The sequence below is a fragment of the Oryza brachyantha genome, chromosome 5, assembly GCF_000231095.2.
Source record: "Oryza brachyantha chromosome 5, ObraRS2, whole genome shotgun sequence".
Taxonomy (NCBI): Eukaryota; Viridiplantae; Streptophyta; class Magnoliopsida; order Poales; family Poaceae; genus Oryza; species Oryza brachyantha.
In genome coordinates this window covers 2,957,755-2,980,376 of record NC_023167.2, presented here as the reverse complement: position 1 = coordinate 2,980,376, position 22,622 = coordinate 2,957,755, and the positions used below count along the sequence as shown (strand labels likewise).

At 39.7% G+C, this 22,622-nt stretch overlaps 5 protein-coding genes across 5 annotated transcripts; 4 read left to right on the top strand and 1 right to left on the bottom strand.

Annotated features, from left to right (window-relative positions):
- Positions 1-3: 3 nt before the first annotated feature.
- LOC102702850 (UDP-xylose transporter 3-like) lies at positions 4-3,138 on the top strand. The gene is made up of 7 exons (XM_006654971.3): positions 4-205; positions 914-1,098; positions 1,441-1,508; positions 1,582-1,714; positions 1,883-2,044; positions 2,124-2,390; positions 2,670-3,138. Exons 1-7 carry the CDS (start codon positions 82-84, stop codon positions 2,793-2,795), a joined length of 1,065 nt encoding a protein of 354 aa, XP_006655034.1. The 5' UTR covers positions 4-81; the 3' UTR covers positions 2,796-3,138.
- A 751-nt stretch (positions 3,139-3,889) lies between these two features.
- Positions 3,890-6,825, bottom strand: LOC102705342. The gene is made up of 9 exons (XM_006654026.3): positions 6,620-6,825; positions 6,450-6,512; positions 6,311-6,366; positions 5,926-6,019; positions 5,781-5,841; positions 5,039-5,120; positions 4,859-4,914; positions 4,611-4,674; positions 3,890-4,286 (listed from the first exon to the last, which is right to left on the bottom strand). Exons 1-9 carry the CDS (start codon positions 6,752-6,754, stop codon positions 4,223-4,225), a joined length of 675 nt encoding a protein of 224 aa, XP_006654089.2. The 5' UTR covers positions 6,755-6,825; the 3' UTR covers positions 3,890-4,222.
- Positions 6,826-8,630: 1,805 nt separating this feature from the next.
- LOC102702565 (5-amino-6-(5-phospho-D-ribitylamino)uracil phosphatase, chloroplastic) lies at positions 8,631-12,110 on the top strand. Its single transcript, XM_006654970.2, has 11 exons — positions 8,631-8,789; positions 8,884-8,976; positions 9,628-9,696; positions 9,812-9,916; positions 10,234-10,288; positions 10,639-10,712; positions 10,907-10,990; positions 11,077-11,217; positions 11,325-11,390; positions 11,476-11,585; positions 11,730-12,110. Exons 1-11 carry the CDS (start codon positions 8,685-8,687, stop codon positions 11,896-11,898), a joined length of 1,071 nt encoding a protein of 356 aa, XP_006655033.1. The 5' UTR covers positions 8,631-8,684; the 3' UTR covers positions 11,899-12,110.
- Positions 12,111-14,669: 2,559 nt separating this feature from the next.
- Positions 14,670-15,793, top strand: LOC102702288. Its single transcript, XM_006654969.3, has 2 exons — positions 14,670-14,880; positions 14,980-15,793. Exons 1-2 carry the CDS (start codon positions 14,806-14,808, stop codon positions 15,715-15,717), a joined length of 813 nt encoding a protein of 270 aa, XP_006655032.1. The 5' UTR covers positions 14,670-14,805; the 3' UTR covers positions 15,718-15,793.
- A 3,355-nt stretch (positions 15,794-19,148) lies between these two features.
- LOC102702009 (G-type lectin S-receptor-like serine/threonine-protein kinase At2g19130) lies at positions 19,149-21,608 on the top strand. Its single transcript, XM_040523906.1, has one exon. The coding sequence runs from the start codon at positions 19,149-19,151 to the stop codon at positions 21,606-21,608; it is 2,460 nt and encodes an 819-aa protein (XP_040379840.1).
- Positions 21,609-22,622: the final 1,014 nt, after the last annotated feature.

Here is a 22,622-nt window from a genome sequence, read left to right as displayed (position 1 = left end):
CAGGTGCTGCGGTGCGGCGTGGCTCGGGCGCGCGCGGTCGGGAAAAGCTACCCTTGATCTTCCGCGGTCGCGGCGGCGGGGATGGGCGTCGGCGGGGAGAAGTTCCAGCTGGGGACGGTGGGGGCGCTGAGCCTCTCCGTGGTCTCCTCCGTCTCCATTGTCATCTGCAACAAGGCCCTCATGAGCTCCCTCGGCTTCACCTTCGGTGGGTGCGAGATCTGGCTCCCTTTTCTTCTTCTTCTTCTTGCCCTCCCGGCTTCTTGACCCGCTCGCCTCCGGGTCGCGCCGTGATCCGCCTAGATCTGTGCTGCTCCATTCCAGGCGCTCTTGCAGGGTTCGCTTCGAGCGAGCGAGGATCGCGTATTGATGTATGGGCTTGCTTGGATCAATTATAAACTTTTTCCTTAATTAGTTTTGGTTTGTGATTTTTGTTGCGATATAATTCAGAGATGAGGGGAGCATGATTTTGCAATGGTTAGTAATACGATAAAATGTCTCTGAAACTCATGCACTTCTAGTGACGCCCAGATAGTTCTTATGGAGATTTGGTGGTTGTTAATGTTATGGGATTAGATTTAGTACTATTCCGTACCTGTTTATGCTAGTGCAGTGAACAAGCTTCAGTAGCACTCATCCACCAGGTTGCTTAGCACAAGGGGGTAATATCCTTGTTTGATCTAGTGCTGCAATTTGAAATATGTATTGTCAAGATTATTGCCAAGGCTGACCTGTACCTTGTTTCATCAGAACATAGGTTGACTTATGTTGATAGTTTTGATTTTGGCATATGTTTGCTTATCATTTTGTGATAATACTTCTTACCTGAAATACAATGTGTTAGTATTTTGTATAATTTACGTGGATGCAGATCACAGTATTTTTTTTTTCTCAAACATGGAACTGTATTTTGCAGCCACTACCTTGACGAGCTGGCATCTTCTGGTCACATTCTGCTCCCTCCATGTAGCATTATGGATGAAGCTCTTTGAGCATAAGCCTTTTGACTCGAGAACTGTCATGGGATTTGGGGTACTCAATGGCATCTCCATTGGCCTCCTCAACTTGAGTCTTGGCTTCAATTCTGTTGGATTTTACCAGGTACAGGGTTCGTGATCTTCTTTGTGTTGATTCTTGTACCAACCAGAATTTCCTAGTTAATTCACTGTAGTCTGGGCTTATCGCTTGACTGGTACAGTAGTTAGCTAGGAGTAATACTTATTTTTGACCCTTGGTACAACAATAGATAGAGGTACAGGTAAAATAAATATCTTACTGTTGATGTGTTATAGTATTATCTATGCTGTTTGTACAAGAAATTTATTACAGAAAGCCTTGATTACAGCACAACATTTTATGCAAGCATTTATTGCAATCAATATCACCCTTTCTTCTACACTAATCAATCCACCTAAGTTATGCTGAAATGTCCTTTATGTCTAGATGACAAAGCTGGCTATCATCCCATGCACTGTTATTTTGGAGACTCTTTTCTTCAGGAAGAAGTTCAGGTTTGTGTTTTATACCTTCGTGCGTACATGTGATGATATCTTAAGCTAACCCTTTTCTGAACTGACAATGTAGCCGGAGTATCCAACTGTCCCTTTCTGTGCTCCTCTTTGGTGTTGGCGTTGCAACAGTGACTGATCTGCAACTCAATGCTGTGGGATCCATATTGTCCTTGCTGGCAATCATTACAACCTGCATTGCACAAATTGTATCCTTCAACATTAGCCTTGTTTTTTGTTCTGATGTTGCTCCCCTTCTAAATAAACAGAAGCTACAACTGCTTTTTATTTTTTTTTCCTTTTGATCACTATATGGATCATAATTGTGTATTACTCTATTTTGTTGTTTGTTTATGTCATCCTTAACCAGCTATCAGATGACGAACACTATCCAAAAGAAGTTCAAGGTTTCTTCAACCCAACTACTATACCAGTCTTGCCCTTATCAGTCACTGACCCTCTTCCTTATTGGTCCATTCCTTGATGGATTTTTGACTAACCAAAATGTATTTGCATTTGACTACACATCCCAAGTTGTGGTAAGCAGTGAAGCCACTTTTGAAGATTTACTTTGAAATTGTTTTATCTGATTCTGATTTGCCCTTGTTTCATGTGCAGTTTTTCATTGTATTATCATGCTTGATATCCGTCTCAGTGAACTTCAGCACTTTCCTTGTGATCGGAAAGACGTCTCCGGTCACTTACCAAGTCCTGGGCCATCTTAAAACATGCCTAGTTCTGACCTTTGGTTATGTTTTGCTTCATGACCCATTTAGCTGGAGAAACATACTTGGCATCCTAATTGCAGTAGTTGGAATGGTCTTGTATTCATACTTTTGCACACTGGAGACCCAGCAAAAAAACGTCGAAGTCTCCCCACAACAGGTAGCTTCCACTCTGAATTTTATGATTGCCAATGGTTCACCATTGGTTCGGGAATCATTTCAATTGTTCCCATAAATTTCTTGTTGTAATTCAAGACACCATATGTTTGATACCATGGTTACTTTTAAAAGCAAAGATCAGTCATAAGCTTTTTTTTTAACGGCATAGGCTGTACTTGTGCTAATTAGCAAAAGTGGAATATTCACCTCTAAGTACATCTAAATGATATATGTTTTGTTTCTTGACTGTAGTTCCCACGTTTGTTTACCTACATTACAGGTGAAAGAAAGCGATTCGGCTCCTTTGATCTCAGACTCTCTGAGTAAAGTTGAGAACGGAGGTGGAGTGGTTGATGATGAGCCTCTGAAGGTACCGATGTGGAGCTCAAAGTACTCGAGGGCGTGAAAATATGTTCCTTTAGACGATGGCATTATACAGGATTCAATTTAGTAGGCAGATAGTAGGGTTGAAAACCAACCCACGTTGTAATGAGCATTTCAGTTACATTTTTGGGTTTATTTAACATTACTATCTAGTATCTACTAGCAGTAAAAGGGTCTGAATCTTGGAGGATTTTACCTTTGAGATAGCAGATCTGCCTTGAAACTAGACAACAGATATTGTATGATTGTATCTGGATATGCTCCACATCTTTCTCACTGTAACTTCCTATGGGAACACAGATCCACAGATAGACTTCATTCTTTTGTACCAAAGATCCAGAGAACTAGACATCTGCATGGTTCAAGTTTGTGGCTGTAAGTTTATATTTACTTTGGACGCAGTGATGCAGCTGTTGTATATTTAGGGCCAAGTGCAAAGAGGGGTTCTTTTCCATCAAGTTTTTAAATAACATAGAACATTTGTTCTCTTCAATCATGTAATTTCCGGTGTAAAACACACTATTTTTGGATGAGTGAGCTGAATGCCGCATTAACTGATTATCGGTCTGCATGATTACGGTTTACTGTTGATGGTTCAACAAATTTTTTTTCTCATTTTTGTCTGTTAGCAGTTTAGCACATGAAACCATCATGGAGTTAAAACAACAGTCTTGCTATACGTACAATTCAATTGTTCTGCTATACGTATAATTTAATAATTATACTACTTGCGTACGACTAAAACACTACCACCATTAATAAGTGGCACTGTAGTCGTTGATCAATTAGACCCTAAGTCGGATGGTGTATAGAACTTTGTTCACTACGTCAGCATATGCAGTAAAACGCACTCCCTCCGATCTGTTATGTTTTACGTAGTTGACATTTAATTATGTCTGACATTCTGTCATTTAAATTTTTTTATCCAAATACACTAAAATATAAGTTATATTTACAATCTACTTAACAATAGAATAAACCATAACAAATTAAATAATAATTGCGCTATTTTTTTAATAAGACAAGTATTCAACCATACATTTAAAAGTTAAGACGTCAAACATTAAAAAAACTACAATTCTTACCAGCAAAACGAAGTAATGCAACTACATATTCTACAAGACGCATCAAAAACAAAAATGCATATCAGACGAAATCATCACGGAATACATCAACTGAGATCAGTTAGTGCCACTAGTTTGCTGCTAGAAGTGCCATTCTGCCAAAGGGAAAACATTAGAATGCCCACCCCACCTCTCTTTCTTCTTTTCATGTCATAATTACTAAATTGTTTCCAATGAGTGTAAACAAGAAAAAAACCACTGGCTCTTGTTTGAGGTTGAAAGGTTCAAGCCCATCAAATTTTACTGTCCATTTGTTGGGTATCTTCTGCAAGTATTTTGATCATAGACAGACGAGTGGATATTTTTCGAGCTCCTCGGGGAAAGATCACTCAACCTTTGCAACCCCTCCTTCTGGTAGACTACTGTCATTAACTGCTTCTCGCACAAATCTGCAAAGCAAAATTGCAGTGTCAAATAACAGAATTCAATTACAATTGAGTCAATCCATCCAACGCCACTATTATTCTTCAACGTAGGGGCCAAAATGGGAGATAGAAGTACATCTGACGGTACCTAAGCTAAGCATGATTATGATCAGTACAGCCTTAAAAGATGATATCTGCTAAAAATGGGTGCTGAGTTCAATCTATAAAACCAAAAACTCACAGGATGCAAAAGATTAATGAATTCTCATTGCTTCTTTTGTTCTACATAGCTGTGAATAATACATTCCTAGCATACATACAGAAAACTAACTAAAACGTGAAACAAACCTTGTCAACTTTTCCTGGGATGATTGCAAGACGTAGATTGCAAGGATGAAGGATAGAACAAGCCCTACATATAAAAAGCAGATCTTTTAGGACACAATCGTGAAAGCCATTAGAACAAGAAAGCCATCACACTTGGTTACGAGCATATCAGCATAAATGGCATCAGAACGTAAATGTTCGGTTCATGATACAAGGGAAATCTAGTATAGCATGAAAAACAAAAGCTGCTTGATTTACAATGAACTCACCAGATCCAAACAACACATAGAAACCTCCAGCAACATCTATCTCTGATTGCTCCTCCCTGAACGCAGGTACCATTTCAAGTATTAATACATTGCTTCCATATCATGTTAGTTTGTTATGGTAAAAGATGTCTCGGAAAGGTCATAACATTTTAGATTACATAGTACGACAGAAGTTTTTACCATGTATATCTAACAAGAACATATTTTGGCCAGTTCTGTGTATCCCAGAAATTCTTCCTTATGTCAGGATGAAGTTCAACATCTGGATAACGAAATGAGAGCATTACTTATCAATTAAGGGGACTGAGAAACAAGAAAACAAATCAGCTTGTGAATATATAATACTAGGTGAAACCGTGAAAGAGAAAGATGCACTCCATAAATGATTACTATCCTTGAGAAAATCCAATCTATTGGAAAAGTGCAACATATGCTATGTGGCCTTACAAGGCCTGAGTATTGTTGTGTTACTGGCAGGTCAATTGACAGTCATATGTTGATATGAGAAAGAAGCCATGAGCGAATCCTGAGCTCTCCCGAAAGGGCTGCTCAATTAGCACACCATCGGTTCGCGACAAAAGGTAAATAAAGTTGATGACTTGACTATACTAAGATAAATCTTTAAATTTTTCCCCTAAACTCTCAAACATAAAAAGTGTAGCACAACTCATTACATCTTCACCAGAGCACGATGCTGATAACTAGTTATATGAACGGACTAATGTTTAGGAACACAGACATGGGATGATGTATCTTAATAATGAAGTGCTGCTACACATGAGATGTGCTGTTATTTGACAACCATATATGAATGCTGGTATTTCTTGCATGAGAAAAAATAACAGTACTAACTATGATAGGATTATATATGTTTAGACATGCAAAAAGATATATCACGAGTACAGGTGATAACAATACATACAATGGTGAGGCAAGTCCAGCACTTTAGCCGTGACACCAAGTAAATCATTTCCAGAGTATTTCTGTATAATCAAAGGTAGATCATAATGAGCACACAGACATATCTTGCTAGAATTGTATATAGAAACTATTAAGCAAGGACTCACCAAATGGAAATCAATCATTGGAACTTCAGAGCTTTTGCGATTTATGACATAAAGCCAAGGAATATGGAACTTTTCATGTCCAATTTGAAATGTTCTGCAGTGTCAGAATCAGGTAAGATCGCAAAACAATTTCCACAAACACAATGAATACTGTAATCTAGCACAGACTCAGCAGAATGGAAAAGCTTCTGAGCTGAAGAATGTGCAATGTCAGTCACAGGAGCTAGAGATATATATCGTCCATGGGCACAGAAATATCACAGCTTGACGATCACCTTCATCCAGTGATGCTAAATCAGATCCTCCAGTTTACACAACACACCGTTTTACTCAAGACGCGTAAATTTTAGCTAAAACATGGAGAACAGCACAGCATCTCACTCACATCTTGTATGGATCGGCGCCGGTGAACCCCGTCGGCTTCGGGATCGGCATCATAACCTGCACAAAGAGACCAACTCAGATCACCAAACGCATCAAAGATCTCAAGCCACTCCTCAAGGATTAGCCCCCCCCCCCCTCACCTCATGGTTGACCGCGAAGGACGGGCAGTGGCGGCCCACGACGTCGAACCACACCGACCTCGACTGCAAGGCAAAAAACCACCCAAACACCTCACAGATCAGACCACGCCGCCCCCGAAACAACAACGCGGAGGAGCGCCAGGATCCACGGCAAACAGCCGCTCACTTACGGCGTGGTACTGGCCGGAGCGGAGCATGGGGACGATGTCGCCGGGGCGGTAGGCGGCCGCGAGGGGGGGTAGGGCCGAGGAGAGGAGGAGCAGGAGCAGGTGGGCGGCCGCGGCGGGGCTCCGGCCGGCGGCCATGGCGGCGGCGGCGGTCGCCGGAGTTGGGGGTGGAGACGGGGACGCGGCGAGGAAATGGGTTCGTTTTGGGGGGCGTCAGATTCCATTAGGCGATGCTAATTGGGCTTTGGGCTAACTAATCTTGGCCCATTATTAATTAAGCCCAGTAATGATGCGATGGATTAGGGCTCTTGGGCCCGAATAGTTAGCCCGGCCCACAAACATGTGGCGGCTCCCTGGTTTTGTTTGTACATTTTTATGCCCTATCCGTTTTACTGTAAGCTTTTTTTTATATTGTCTATATTTATATGAATATCAAAAATATATCTAGATAAAGATAAAAATACATATATTATGAAATAGAGGGGGTGTACTATAGACGACAGAAAATTGCATACTTGAAGTTGCAGAACACAGTATTTGAAGTTCGTTGTCTGACTTTTATTATACTGCTTCTCTGTTTTCATGTATGACATTTTGATGTTTAGAATTGATGTTTGACTATTTGTATAATTAAAAAAATAGTGTAAATATTTAAAAAATTTATTGTGCTTAAAGTAATTTTAGGGACAAAACAAACCACAACAAAATGAATAGTCAAACTTCATACCCAAAAGTAAAAGCATTGTACATTTAAAAATAGAGTGAGTATTTTAGATAATGGAATTAATAATATTTTTTAATTATTTGGTACTACTTTCATCCCGAAAAGATTTTATCTTTAGCTACTCTTGTTTGTTCGACAAAGACTTTATTTTTTAGGCAATTGTTGTGTTTGAGTTTGGTAAAGAATATGACAAATGCATTGGGGATTGAAAAGATAAAGCATATTATATTCTCTATAATATATGTAAGGTATACTAAAATAAAGTTTTGCATAGGGTATTAATGGAACGACTATACTATCACTATGCAATTCTTTGCATATGAAAAGTTTATCGCCGTTTGAGTGATTTTAGACTTTGGGTCGAAGATGCTAAAAGATATGCTTCCTTTATTTTATGGAATATTCTATATTATTTCACTGCATTGAGATTGTTGCTCTGGTTGAAAGTGTTGTGGTGTTAAAGATGGATAAGGGCACATTTGATGTTGACATTGCCTTGTGGTACAATTCGTTAGTTGACAGTATGACATAAGAATAAGACCTATCAGATTTAATACATCACATGTACTTACTGTGAAGGTAGGATTCATGTAGTACTATTTTGAATGGTTTGACCATTTTATTAAATCACAGGAAAGCATCGTTTTTTTCTTTCCTGAATGGGCAAGCTACTCCCTTTAACGTCGTTAACCTTTAACCATTTTTTATTTTAATTTTTTATGTAAATTTATAAGAATTTAAGTTATAATTAAAATATATTTAGTAATAAATCTAATCATAAAAAGATAAATGATACTTGCGACCCAAATATATAATAAAAAGTCAACCTACATCATCTATTAAATCACAAAGAGAGCATGCAACCATTGAAAGAACATTTTGAAACAAAAGCCATGTAAAACAAATTGTTTAGCTAAACATTTACCCTAAAAGAAATAACACATCGTTCTTAGGCCATTTTATAGAATAAAACATTATCCACATTAAAAAAGACACCCTTCCGAAAAACTCCAGAAAATTCACTTCTTAAAGCTTTTACTAGTGGCCAGTAAAATTTCACTAACATCATCAGTGCACAAAAAAGTTAAAAAATTTGACGTAGTTTTCGGTCTTATTTGTGGTGCAACAACCAAAACAGAAGAAATTAGAGTAGAAAACAAAACTTCCCCATTTTTCTTCCAGCATTCTCAAGCCATAAAAAAACAAAACAAAAATAGCCAATAATCCCCAAAAATAAATGGATAATATAAACAGACAAGAAAAGGAAAAAAAGAAAAGAAATCCAAAAATAAAATAAAACCCCCTCCACTGCCATCCCGTTTCTTCCTCTTTCCCCTTCCTCTCATGGAGTCGTGTTGCAGCTTTCGCACCGCCGCCTCTCCTTCGCCATTCCCCTCGCTCCCCTCCTCCTCCCAGCGCGCGCCGCCGTGCTCCGGCCTGCGATTCCCCGTGAGAAGCTTTCGCCTTTACGCCGTTTCCTGCAGTCTTTTGGGATTTTTTTTTTCTGATGTTTTTTGGGATTTTTTTTGGGTTGTTGTTGCAGGGACCAAGAAACGGGAGGCTGGTGGGGTTGCGGAGGAGGGCGTCCGGATTCGAGGCCTTCCCGCCCCTACCCGGTAAGGTGTTCGTCGAGGAGGTGAGCTTTTCTTTGGTTTTGGTTTTGATTCACTTGGGTAAAGATAGGAGTTTTCTTGGCTTCAAGAACGCTGGCTTGCCCTAGGTGAAAAATGTGATGTTTAGCTTCTTGTTGGTGTTGAGTTAGCTTCGTGCAACCTCTGGAATGGATTGTATAGGGATGCAGCCTGTTCTGATGCTTCGTTAGAATGCAAATTGTACTTCTTTGCGAGAAATTAGTGTCATTTATATGGTTCATAGGTTAATTTCCATCTTCTTTATCTTGGTTGTTGTAGGGTATAAAGGTAGCTCACGTTTCTATTTCTTTCATTTCAGCGCATTACTTAGCAAATTTCCTGTAGATCAGGGCAAGTTACTAAGGGAGTTTCATTTGAGTTTGATGGTTCCTTTCGGTGAACTAATTCCAGTATTGTTGTTTTTGAGGTTGTTGAGTCGATAGGCTAGTACGCTTAGCTACATTTGTTTGCGTTGTTCTTATAGTTTAGCTCTGGAGCAGCGTGTGAGGTGCCCTTCCAATGAGTCTTTTAGTTGTATTGCTGGGATACCATATTCAGATACTTTAGTCAGTAACATGTTCTTTGAGGCTAAGAGTTGTTTGCCTTTTCATTTTTTTTAGGCCATGTACTAACTAGATTTGCATTTGTTTTCTTAGACAATTGGAGCTGAATATGGGGAAGGCTTTGAGACATTTAGGATGGATGGACCACTCAAGGTCGATGTGGTGAGTATACATCATTATAACTTGGATTGCAACCTTACTATATCAGGTTATCTAGTTAGCTTCCTATTTTACTAGCTAAGTTACTGTTGCTATAAATTTTCCTTCATTCTTGCAGGATTATCTGAACGAAAAATTGCAAGAATGCTTCCTTCAAAGGATAAGACATGCTATGAAGCCAGATGAAGCATGTGGGCTAATTTTCTCATGGGACAATGTTATTGTGAGTTTTTATTTTTTTTGCTACTTTATAATAGTGCAAAGGGTATTGGTGATACTTATGTGTTCTAAGTGGGAGTACAGGACTTCTTGTCTACTGTTAATAGTAGTGATGTTCATGCAAACAAAATCTACTTTCCATGTACATAATTCAGAATTTATTTCTGTACCAACTTTGCCATGGTATGCTTTGTTTCGTGAACAAGAGTCAGCTCCTTGAGTCTGTTCTTCCTCACTAGCTTAGTGGGAGAGTGGTTGGCGGTTAGCATAGCCATCATGTATCTATATTGACTCAGATTTTTTATCCTCCTGTCCTCTTAGGCTGATACAGATTCATTAAAGTTGGATGCTTGGAGACAACTTGCTCTGGAAGAAGGTATACTTGTAAAGCAATAATATTCAAAGAAGAATTTTCCGTGTGAAAGTCTGTTGTTTAACAGATAACTTTTTTGACAATGCAACTGTAGAAACCACTTCTCTACCTCTTCATTTTCAGATTCAGTAATAATGTTCATACTGCTTTATGTTTAGTGTTATATTATCTACATATCTGAGGTGCACATAGATTAACATACTATAAGATCTTATTGGGCAAGTTTTTTTTATCACCTTTCATTCAATTTTAACTGAATAAAAATGGTGTAAACTATTTGCTTGTCATTGAAGTTTGTGTTTTCAATGCTAGAGATTCTACCTTGATATCGCTAATGAGTTTATCTCGTGCAGGGAAGGATATCCCAAGCGCTGGTCATGTTCAAAAGAGTATTCTTCATGGTGCCGCTGACCATGTGCTTAGAAAGGTATGGGTTTTCTGCATACATGCGGAGGATCTGGTGCCTGAGTAATCAATTAACTTTTGCCTCTTTTTAGTAACCCTAATTTACACTGAACGCTTTCCTGCTGCAAACAGAAAAAACATATTTCTTTCTTGATCATGCTATTTGTTTTTTTGCCAATGGCAGTTAAAGTGGCAACTCTACTTGTGCTTATTCAGGTTTTGTATTGGGCAAAGGAGGAAAGTCAAATGGAAAGACTGAAGGCACGACTTATAGAGTTATACTACGAAAATCTCTTCAAAGTAAAATTTTTTCTGCTCAATTTTCATAAAAGATGGCTTAAATTACTATATCATTGTTTCTGATTAAGGGTATGTATACCGTTCAGCTTGATACACCGGTTAAGGGATTGAGAGAATGGTTGGATGCTGTCCAGACAGCAGGCATCCCTTGTGCTGTCGCATCATCCCTGGATAGGAGATGCATGATCGAAGCTTTGGATCGAATGGCACTAAGCAAATACTTCAAGGTTCTTTTCTGATCTCATTATTTTAATTTCCTAAAATTTACTAGACATTATTTTCTGGAATACATTCTGCTTTGGATACGAAGTTAATTGTGTCCATTCCTTTGCAGGCAATTGTGACCGATGAGGACGATATGGAGTCAATAGCGCATAGGTTCCTCTCAGCTGCTATGAAGGCATGCTTCTGCTCCACTTCAAATTATTTAGCTGTTTCCAAGATATATTGGTCACACAATTGCCAAATCTGTTGTTTCTCACCAGCTGGATCGGAAGCCCTCAAAGTGTGTGGTGTTTGAGGATGACCCGAGAGGCGTAACTGCTGCTCACAACTGTACCATGATGGCAATTGCACTTATTGGTGCTCATCCTGCGTATGTAGTTCTCTTTTTTTCCCTTTTGAAATGATACGCTTCGAAGTTAGAACACAATTTGTTCCATTCCTTTCAGATTTTTCTGTTGAACTACACAGCCTATCTTTTCCTCTTGTAGAAAATGAACTTTGTACTTGCATGCAGGTATGAGCTGGTACAGGCTGATCTTGCCATCGCCAAATACAGCGAGCTCTCGGTGATCAATCTCAGAAGGCTGTTTGCGCATAAGGGCATAAGTTTCATGGACTTGCAGAAGCAGATCATCGAGAGGTCACCTCCCAAGAGGAAGCTGACAGTAGACACCATCTTCTAATGTACTCCTACCTCCCACACTGCTGAAAAAAAGGAAACAAATAGAGAAATATTCCTCCCTGCTATGCTGTGTATATAGCATTCCATGTTGGTTAGATAACATAGCGCTGATGTTAGAAGATCTGGTGCGTTTGCGTCCCTCCATTCTGGATGCACTAGCTGTAAACTGATCTTAGCCATTTTATTCATGATAAATACTATCAGTCTACCAAACAGAGACGTGTTTTTTTTTCTGGAAGTATTGTTGTGACATCGTACAATCATTGTAGGGTCGAGATTCATATCATCAACTCTATGAGAAAATCTAACAAATGTCATCGACAAACAGTTAATTTTAAGAAATGCTATCGATGAGGGTGAGTTCTAAAAAATATCATCGTATAAACGAATTTATCTAAGAAATGCCATCGCCGTTAGGGTTCCGTTGAATGGAACCCTAACGACGATGAAAATTCTTAGATAAATTTATTTATACGATGATATTTTTTAGAACTCGCATTCGTCAATGGCATTTCTTAGACTTAGACGTTTGTTAATGACATTTTTTAGATTTTCTCCCAATTTATCATTAGAACCTACATTAAACAGAACTATTGGATTGTGAAAAAATGATACTCGTATTTTACGTATTAGACTTCGTAATTTTGTCTAGATTTATATAAATGTTAATGCATCTATACATATAAAAGACATATATATCGACTAATGTATGTATGTAAACAAGACTAAAAGATCTTATGTTAGGCTTTGTAATTTTATCTAGATTCTCTATATATATATATATGATTAATGTATGTATGTAAACAAAACTAAAATATCTTAGGATATGACGTGAGTAATACTCAATTTTACCACAAACTTCGTTGAGCGTGCAGATCTGCTTCATTTAAATATTTTATTTTTTTTCAAAAAAATAAATTATTTTTAAAACATGGCATGAAATAATTGTATCCCATTTGCTTTTATTAAAAATTTAATTTTTATATTTAGGAAGCAGTTAACATATACGTATAAGATAGGAGTAATATAGTTAGTTTAGAAAAATCAAGTGGTCAGCTAATAGAATTGGAATATATGCGATCAAAATAAAGACTCAATAACATTCTGAGGATGAGGCAAAATTCAAGGACATATTAGGGATTGACAAAAATTTTTAATAGGGATATATAGGGAATTTTCTCACTACTTTTACCACGCTGTTGCATGTGTGCTGGCAAGGATCGAACTTCCCTTCCTTCTTGATTTCGTTTTTTTTATTCTTTTTATTACATCATTCTTATTTGCGCACTTGCAGTAAATAGCCGAGTCTTTTTCAATGGAAGGATAACTTTGGACTTGTATGTAAAAAATGATACACATGGCTATTAATTGTGCGTTAAGGATTTGAACTTTGCTGGGTGAAGTCAGCACCGCTGCCCTAAAAAAAAAAGAATTCCATGTTGGTTTACATAATATATATAGTGCTGATGTTAGATGATCTGTTGTGTACTTCCATTCTGGATGCAGCAGTTGTATACTTGTATGGATGGTTTACAGGAAGGTAACTGCTACAACTAAGCTGCCAACAGCATTTGTAACCTGACATTACCAATGGTCTGTTACTACCTCCATTTCAAGATAATGCCTATGCTTTGCAAAGAATAAAAACATATCATGTTATTCCTAAAATAGAAACAAAAACATGTGACCATCTTTTTTTTAATAGGAGATATCTATATCAATTTGATTTTATGTGAATATCCATCTAGATTTGATTGAGTTTTAATATTACAAAGTTAAGGGGGTAAATTATAAAAATGTAATAGAAGTAGGTGGTGGTAGCAGATTCACTGTCACCACCGCTAGAGGCTTTTATAGTAGTAAAGATAACCGGTTCTCACAATGTAATTTTTATGGTTAATCCCATAATTCTCATCATTTCAGTCATACCATGGCCAATAAGTTCTTGCTAGCTGAACATAATCAATTCAAAACTAAAATTTTGACCACCGAAGTGACTGAAAGAAAGTCTTTTGATCTATGTGCTAAACAGTCTAGAAATACAAATACTTGCATTTTGAACGGAGAGAGTTGTAAATACCAGTCTACCAAACAGAGACATGGACATGCTTCAGAAATATGCATTTTTCTTGTGTGTGTGGGCAGCTGGTATGCTACCCACAGTGTCATGGCAGCAAATAAAAATAAACATAAGACAGTGCACATCAGTTAAGCAGAGTCCAAATTATGTTCTTGTTAACAGCAACAGTTAAGTCAGGGAAGGTTTGGATGAAAGCAGTATTAACCAATCATCGGAGATTATTGTTTTGCAGCCTATCAACATAAACGAACTTCTTAACGATTAAAAATAAACTTTACATATGTGTTCTTAGCGATCTAGAAATAAAGACTGAAAATAAGGTACGATGAAAAACCCTAAAATTTACAAAATTAAGTTTTAAAGTTCATCATTTTACTTTAAGCATAAACAAAAGCAAAAAAAGACGGGATGATAGTATGCGTTCTCTAGCTTTGCGCCCCTGTTTTGTGCTCAATCGAGACGCCAGTTTTCTTCGCTGACCCACCAAATCTTCTCTAATTTGTTCTAAATATTTATCTGTCAGTAGTTTGATAGTAATTTCTACCAATATCATATCCGACCGACGGCGACTACTGCGTAGAAGAAGAGCATCAGAGCAAACAATTACGAAGAACATTCAGTAGTTGGTAGCTGGGTTAGTATTAGCAGTATTATTAGGCAGCGTCTCTTGCCAACTCTGGCGAGACCGTGACATGAACAAACTTATATTTGCAGAGCAGGTGAAGATGCAGATGCAGATGCAGGAGAGAGAGTACATAACAATGGCGCTAATCATGGTAGGATTGCACGTTCAGACACGGAGTTAGGGTTCGTTCTGGGCAGGGATCGATGGACCGCCGGCGGATGCAACGAGAGGTGGAGATCGAATCAGTCGCCGACGACGAGGCTGCCAGTTCTGTCCAGGTTGATCCCTCTTCTTGGCTGAAAAAACGCATACGAATTACTGTTCTTGGGAGTAATTTAGAGTGATTAATTGTTTGTATTGATTCGTCGAACGTGTAGAACATCAGACTGGTGATTGACATCGGCGACAGGACGATCCAGGTCCCTCTCAATGGCCACACCGTCGTGCAGAGCGTCGGCCGTCAGGCTGCCGCCGCCTCCACCGTCGCCGGCGCCGGCGCCGGTGGGGATGATACGTCGTCTTTCCGTGTCAGTGAGAAAGCCGGTGGTGGTGGTGATGGCGGTGGCGAGGAGTGGCTGCGAGAGGACGGGTTGTTCGGCATGCGCGGGTGGCTGATGGCGGTGGCCACGCTGTTCGCCGGCATGGCGTTCCAGGCGGCGCTGCAGCCGCCGCGGTGGATGCCGAGGCCGAGGGACTGGTTCGCGGCGCTGCTGGCGGCCGACCCGTCGTCGTCGTCGTCGCCGTCGGCCGTGACGAGGGACCAGGCTGGGAAGGCGATGCTGTACCTGATCGTGAACACGTGCACCTTCGCCACGGCGCTGGCCGTGCTGCTGATGCTGCTCGCCGTCGGCGGCGGCGAGTACGGCGGGTGCGCAGCGAGGAGGGTCACCGCGCGGCTGATCGCCAACATGGTGACGGCCGTCGCGCTGTTCGCCGCCGCGACGTTCGCGCTCTGCGCCGCCGACGACTACCGGCTCATGGCGTTCGTCGGCACGGTGGTCGCCGTGTACGCCGCCGTCACGGTCGCCTTCGTCAGGTTCAACCTTGCAACCGCGCACGCGCAGCTTCCATTTCGTAGAGCCGGCCATGTTTGCAGCTGGCTACCAAGAATGTAACGTTACGTACGCATCCATCTACCCCGTGCAAAAAAATTGCTCATTCGCTTTGTGTGGCATCCAAAACCACACAACGAACGAACGACACATTGATTTTATCTCGAAATCGTTAGATTAAAAATTGATAAAACATAACAATTTGACTTTGAGTTACAAAATGTTGGAACAACGGGCCAGCCTGCGTTTGAAGCCCAAAGCCCATGTTACACGCGCAACTATTACCGGCAAAGAAAACCAGGTGTTAGTCCCATATCGAAAATCTAAGACGTCCATGACCGGCATTAAGGAGATCGAGTTTGGGTCGCCCCCAAGGTTCACGTTATGGCGGTAACCGAGGCCCCTGCCAAGGTGCGGTTTTGGCTAGCCACAAAAACCATTTTCAAATTTAAACCAAATTAAAAAATATTAAAATTTAAAAGCAAATATACATGTGGTAGAGTTTATTTTTTAACTTAGATTTGGACTCAATAAAAAATTGAGAGTGAAAAATCATCGAAAAAAATAGGAAAACACACTGTTGTAGATTGAGATAAATGTTTTAGACATATCTTTAATGTATATTAAGTCCTATTACAATTATATAGCAGATTTGTAAGTCCACTTGAGCCATACATGTGGGTAGTGGCACATGATAGTTGTAGTTAAGTATTTAATTATAAGTATTATGTAATTATGTGACGCAAAATTAAAAATAAATGTTTCGGTAATTATGTGATATATATATATATATTATATATATATATATATATATATAGATTGTGTGAATTGTTTTAGGCAGATTATTATTTTATTAGTTATGTATGTAATTGAAAATAGTAGGCAATTATGTATTATGCTGTGTGATTATCGTGAAACATCAATTGTCGCCTCTATAATGGTTGAAATGTGAAGAATTTAGAAAATTTTATGTCAAATTTTCTTTTTTCCTAGTACATGTCCTCAATGGCACAAATATAGCTATTCTATTTTTATTATTTTTCCTGCTTTTTTCATATTCTTTCTGTTTTTCTAGATTTTTTCAATTTATTTTGCATTTAACATTGGCCAGTTTATACAAGCCGCGTTTACCATGGCAAATCACGCGGTAACCGCACAAAACCGGACGGGAAGCCGCCTTTACCGTAAGATTTGAATTTAAATTTTTTGTTTTCAAATTTGTCGTGGTTTCTATGGCTTCCGTAGTTACCGCGTGCGTGGTAACCGTGCATCCACTGTGTTGCGGGAGGGACGGTAAGGAATGTAAAGGGAACCCTGGTTGCTCCCGCCGAGCTTGGTGGCGCGAGCTTGTAACCCCAGCCGCGAGCGGAAGGAGTTAGGCAACGGTTTGGTTGCCTCTGAGGATCGAGGTTGTCATTTTTTGGATTTTTAATTTTATTTATTAAATAATTCACAAAATTGATTTTTTATTTTTTAAAAAAATCATAAATCTAATCTCCTGCGACCCTCCTACACGGCGTGACGAATGGCAGTGAAGGCGATGACAGCGGGGGACGAATTTTTGCGTTTGGCCCCTTGCCGCCCTATGTGGCCATGTGGGGGTTTATGCAAAAGTACAAAATTGCTGCTCATGCTTAACAACTTTTTAATTAAATCGCGGTTTGATGCATATATGTATAACATAAGTAATTATTTAATCACAAGTACTAACTTGACTCAGTGATTACCATCCACTTCTTCTATCCAAGAGATTTGAGGTCAAATTCTTGTAGGAGCATATTTTCTTCTATTTTTGCCAACCAAAAAAATCCAAGCAAAAGTCAAATTAAAGAATATATACTTCTACAAGGATTCAACCTCTGGTCTCTTGGTTAGAAGAGGGAAATGGTGACCACTGAGCTAGTTTAATACTTGTGATTAAATAATTACATACGTTATACATATATGTATCAAATTATGATTCAACCGAAAAGTTCTCAGGCGCGAGCAGCAATTTTGCAATTTGCCCCTTGCCATCGCGGTAAGGTCCATATTGCAAAATTGCCCCCGCGCCGTCATCGTCTTCACTGCCGTCCATTGTGTCATGTGCCATGTAGGTTTTCCGCTCTCATAGAGAGCGGCAGGAGGTTAGATCTATGGTTTTTGAAATGAAAAATCAACTTTGTGAATTATTTAGTAAATAAAATTAAAAATCTAAAAAAATTCATCATATTTATATCTCTCCCTGTGGTCTCGTTTAAGTAGAGGCATGGATGAGAGCATTCTCTCTGACTTCTGGCCCAGGAGGAGAAGGAGAGGGGATGCCGTCCAGCCCATATCCCCCCCCCCCCCCCCCCCGCGACATTACATATCTCTAGTCTGGGTTGGCATCGGGGTCGGGTTGGACAAGGACGAGCTTGGCCCCGAAATTAAAATCGGAGCTAATTTCTTCCCCGGCCTCACCCGGCTAGGTCCCCTACTTGGCGCCCTGCAAAAAACAGAACATAGACATGTAATTAATGTTGTTAATACATGTTCAACTCTGGCGAGTAAAAACTAGTGACACCGCCCGTGGGGGAGGGGTATAGTATTTCGGTATGCAGAGATGTACCGGGCCCAAATTTTCTAAATTTGAATAAAAATTGCTCTATCCAAAAAGAAATTTTAAACTGAAAATACAAACCATGCGTGAGGGTATGCACTAATTGTCCTCACTAGAAATCCAAATTTGCCAGAGTGACACTGATATGTAATTAATGGACAGATGGAGACACATTTCAGTCAACCGTCCTCAGTCATCTACTCCTAACAAAAAACCTTGTTCTTAGAACCAAAGATAGTTGTCAAAGAAAGAGAAAAAAAAGAACCAAAGATGGATGCACCATTTGTTAAACGTTGATTCCTTCTGAGTCAAGGGGCTAGGAGGAACTAGGTTTCATGCATGTAGGAACAACCTCTAATCCATGGAAGCCCCGGTGATTGACTGACCATGAGTGTCTTGACAATTGTAAACGCCCATGGAATTACACTACTTCACACTTCACTTGGAGGTGACTACGAACGACGAAGTCAAACAGTATATTAGCATAGCAAATAAAAATAATTTATGAATAAAATTTTTATATATGTTTTTATTAATCTGGAAGCTAAGAATGAAAAATAAACTACGATAAAAAATACTTAAAATCTATTTCAAATTAAAAATTTAAAATTAAATTTTTTTGCTTATAAGCACAAGCAGTAACGAAAATACGGGGCTCGATCAAATTTGAGAGACTACTAGCTACTGTGCCCCATGGTTTTGTACCAGTGACTGCCTACTTCAAGTTGCCAGGTTAGTACTCCTGTCTCAATTGTCAACCTGAACTTGACGAGCAGCTAGCTAGCGGCGTCGCCATCATCTTCCCTGTCAACACAAGTTGCAATGCATCAAAATGCTCTTTATATATATGCACTGTTATTCCTTCTCCGAACACAAGGGCAATGCACACATCCTCTTCTCCATCCATCCATATATGGCTCCCCTGCTCCACACATCTCTTGGCCTTCTTCTCTTGTTCCTATGCATTACTCCAACAAGCTCATCTCCAGATGATGCTCTCCGGGTAGGCGAAGTTCTCGCCGTCGGCGACAAGCTGGTGTCAAGAAACGGCAGGTTCATACTCGGCTTCTTCCAGCCAAGCATTGTCAGGAAGTCCGGCATCAACATCACCTCCCCCAATTGGTATCTTGGTATATGGTTCAGTGACATCTTGGAATTTACTGTTGTTTGGGCTGCAAATAGAGATAATCCGATCACTGAACTCCAGCTGAATCAAACTCACCTGAAACTATCAGGAGATGGCAACCTTGTCATCTCAAGCAATGCCTCCATAATCTGGTCCACTAACAATGGCAATAGGAAAGCAGCCACCATGAACACTACCAGTGCTATTCTCTCCAATGATGGAAACCTTGTGATAGAGAGCTCATCGAATGTGCTGTGGCAGAGCTTTGACAACCCATCAGATGTGCTGCTTCCTGGAGCCAAGTTTGGCTGGAACAAGGTCACCGGTTTTACTCGCCGGATCATCTCAAACAAGAATCTTGTCGATCCTAGTCTTGGCCTGTACCATGTTGAGCTTGGCAACAGAGGGGTTATCCTGACTCGCCGTGAGCCCCCAGTAGTCTACTGGTCATGGTCATCAGAGAAATCGACAAATGAGTTCATGCTCATATCACTACTGAAGCAGCTGATAGACATAAACCCACACACCAGAGGCCGGATTGGCATCCAACATGTCGACAACAACGAAGAGGAGTACTACACGTACACCGTGTTGGATGAATCATACTCCATATACGTCTTGCTGGACGTTTCAGGCCAGGTCGAGATCAATGTTTGGTCACATCTCACGCAGTCTCTGCAGAAGGTGTATGCCCAGCCTGCTGATCCCTGCACAGCATACGCCACCTGTGGACCTTTCACGATCTGCAATGGCATTTCGCGGCCATTCTGCGACTGCATGGCGAGCTTCTCTCGAAGGTCACCGCAGGATTGGGAGCTAGATGATCGAACGGCGGGGTGCGTCAGAAACACTCCGTTGGATTGCGGCAACATGACGAGCTCGACGGATGTGTTCCATGCCATAGCTCGTGTGACGTTGCCCTACAACCCCCAGATCGTGGACAGTGCTGCCACCCAGGGCAAATGTGCAGAGGCTTGTCTTGGCCACTGCTCCTGCAATGCCTATTCCTATGGAAATAGCAGGTGCTCCATTTGGCATGGAGATTTGCTCAGCGTAAATATGAATGATGGCATTGATAATAACTCTGAAGATGTTCTTTACCTTCGCCTTGCGGCGAAAGATTTGCCGGGTTTAACAAAAAGTAAAAAAAGGCCTATTTTTGGAGTTGTTATGGCTGCAAGCATCACTAGTTTTGGATTGCTAATGCTGCTGCTCTGGCTGATTTGGAGGAACAAATCCAGGTGCTGTGGTATACCATCATATGACAGACAATGCAGTGGTGGAATTGTAGCCTTCAGATACAGTGAATTACGCCATGCTACTGATAATTTTTCTAAAAAGCTAGGAGGTGGTGGTTTTGGTTCTGTTTTTAAGGGATTATTAAGTGACTCAGCTACTGTGGCAGTGAAAAAACTTGACGGTGCCCGTCAGGGGGAGAAGCAATTTAGGGCTGAGGTGAGCTCAATCGGATTGATACAGCATATCAATCTAGTTAAATTGATTGGTTTCTGTTGTGAAGGTGATGAAAGGTTACTTGTGTATGAACACATGTTAAATGGTTCCCTTGATTCCCTTCTATTTCAGAGCAATGGTCCTGTCCTGAATTGGACCACCAGGTATGACATTATCATAGGAGTTGCTAGAGGACTGTCCTACTTGCATCAAAGCTGCCACGAATGCATCATACATTGTGACATTAAGCCAGAAAACATACTTCTTGATGCTTCATTTGTTCCTAAAATTACAGACTTTGGAATGGCAGCATTTATAGGAAGGGATTTCAGCCGAGTTCTCACTACATTTAGGGGAACCATAGGTTATCTTGCTCCAGAGTGGATTAGCGGCGTTGCGATTACACCAAAAGTTGATGTATATAGTTTTGGCATGGTGTTGTTGGAAATCTTATCCGGAAAGAGGAATGCACATGGAGGATATATTACCAATAAGAATCATGTTGCCTATTTCCCAGTACTAGCTATTAGTAAGCTTCATAAGGGAGATGTGAAAAGCTTGGTGGACCCACAATTACATGGTGACTTTGATCTAGAAGAGGCTAGAAGGGTTTGCAAGGTTGCATCTTGGTGCATCCAAGATAATGAGTTTGAACGACCGACAATGAGTGAAGTGGTTAGGGTTCTTGAAGGGCTACAAGAGCTAGACATGCCACCAATGCCAAGACTACTTGCAGCTATAACGGAATGCTCCGATGTGTCCCAATGTGGTAGTTCATCAATCCTTTGTAGTTGATGTTACTAATATTTCTTTTAGAAAAATTCTATTGTCTTGATGTAAGTCGAAGGAATAAAAGAATACAATATTACAAATGCTAAATTGCATTTTACGATGCATGATAAATGAGAACCACAAGTACGTCTAATGCATGTACTCATGGTTCAAGATAGTCAACCACAAGTACGTCTAATGCATGTACTCATGGTTCAAGATAGTCATATATGATAACTTACTATGATTGTTATGGTCCAACCATAGTTATATTGCTAAAATATACCTTTTATGGACACCATACGGGTTCAATCAAATGTGATCCATAGATGCATAATAGTTATCTGCTACCTGTATTGCATTGCCCATGATTACATGTTACGTTTCAATATAACCACTAGAACCACTAGGCAACCGAGAAGGACATAAATGAGAAAAAAAAAACACAAGCACAATTGTCAATCAGCCCTGTCATACAAGTTATCTAAATTTTCATCGAAAACAATAAGAAAAAATATAGGCTGATATAAAAATATTGTGTGATAAAATGTAGAAAAACATATAATTCAAATTTGGTGTTTATATTTCAAATGATAAAGCACTTACATGCTTATGATAATTTTCAAGTACTTTGTAATCTAAACTATATTTAATTTCAGTGCAGCTATCCTAATTTTGGATTAATTTTAAGACTGCTTCCATTTGATTTGCGAAATATAAATTTGTTTCTCTAAATATTAGTTTCATTCTCTTACCATGATTTATTATGAAACTTTTGGTTACCAGGCAAATTTAAATAACCACTTCACAATATTTGAAAAATAACATGCATGTCCATTTGAATTGTTTGGATGCTTGAAATTTTATTGGACCCAGATTTCTTTTCATGTGGTTAAGTTTGAAAAGGTGTTTATAGGGATCATCCTTTCACTTTTCGAAGGAAAAAGCCAAACAACATATTTGCAAAAAATAAAAAAAAAGCTTACGTCTCTAGCTTGAAAAGAATACAGGGCATTCTTTTTTGCTAGATTTTTTGTT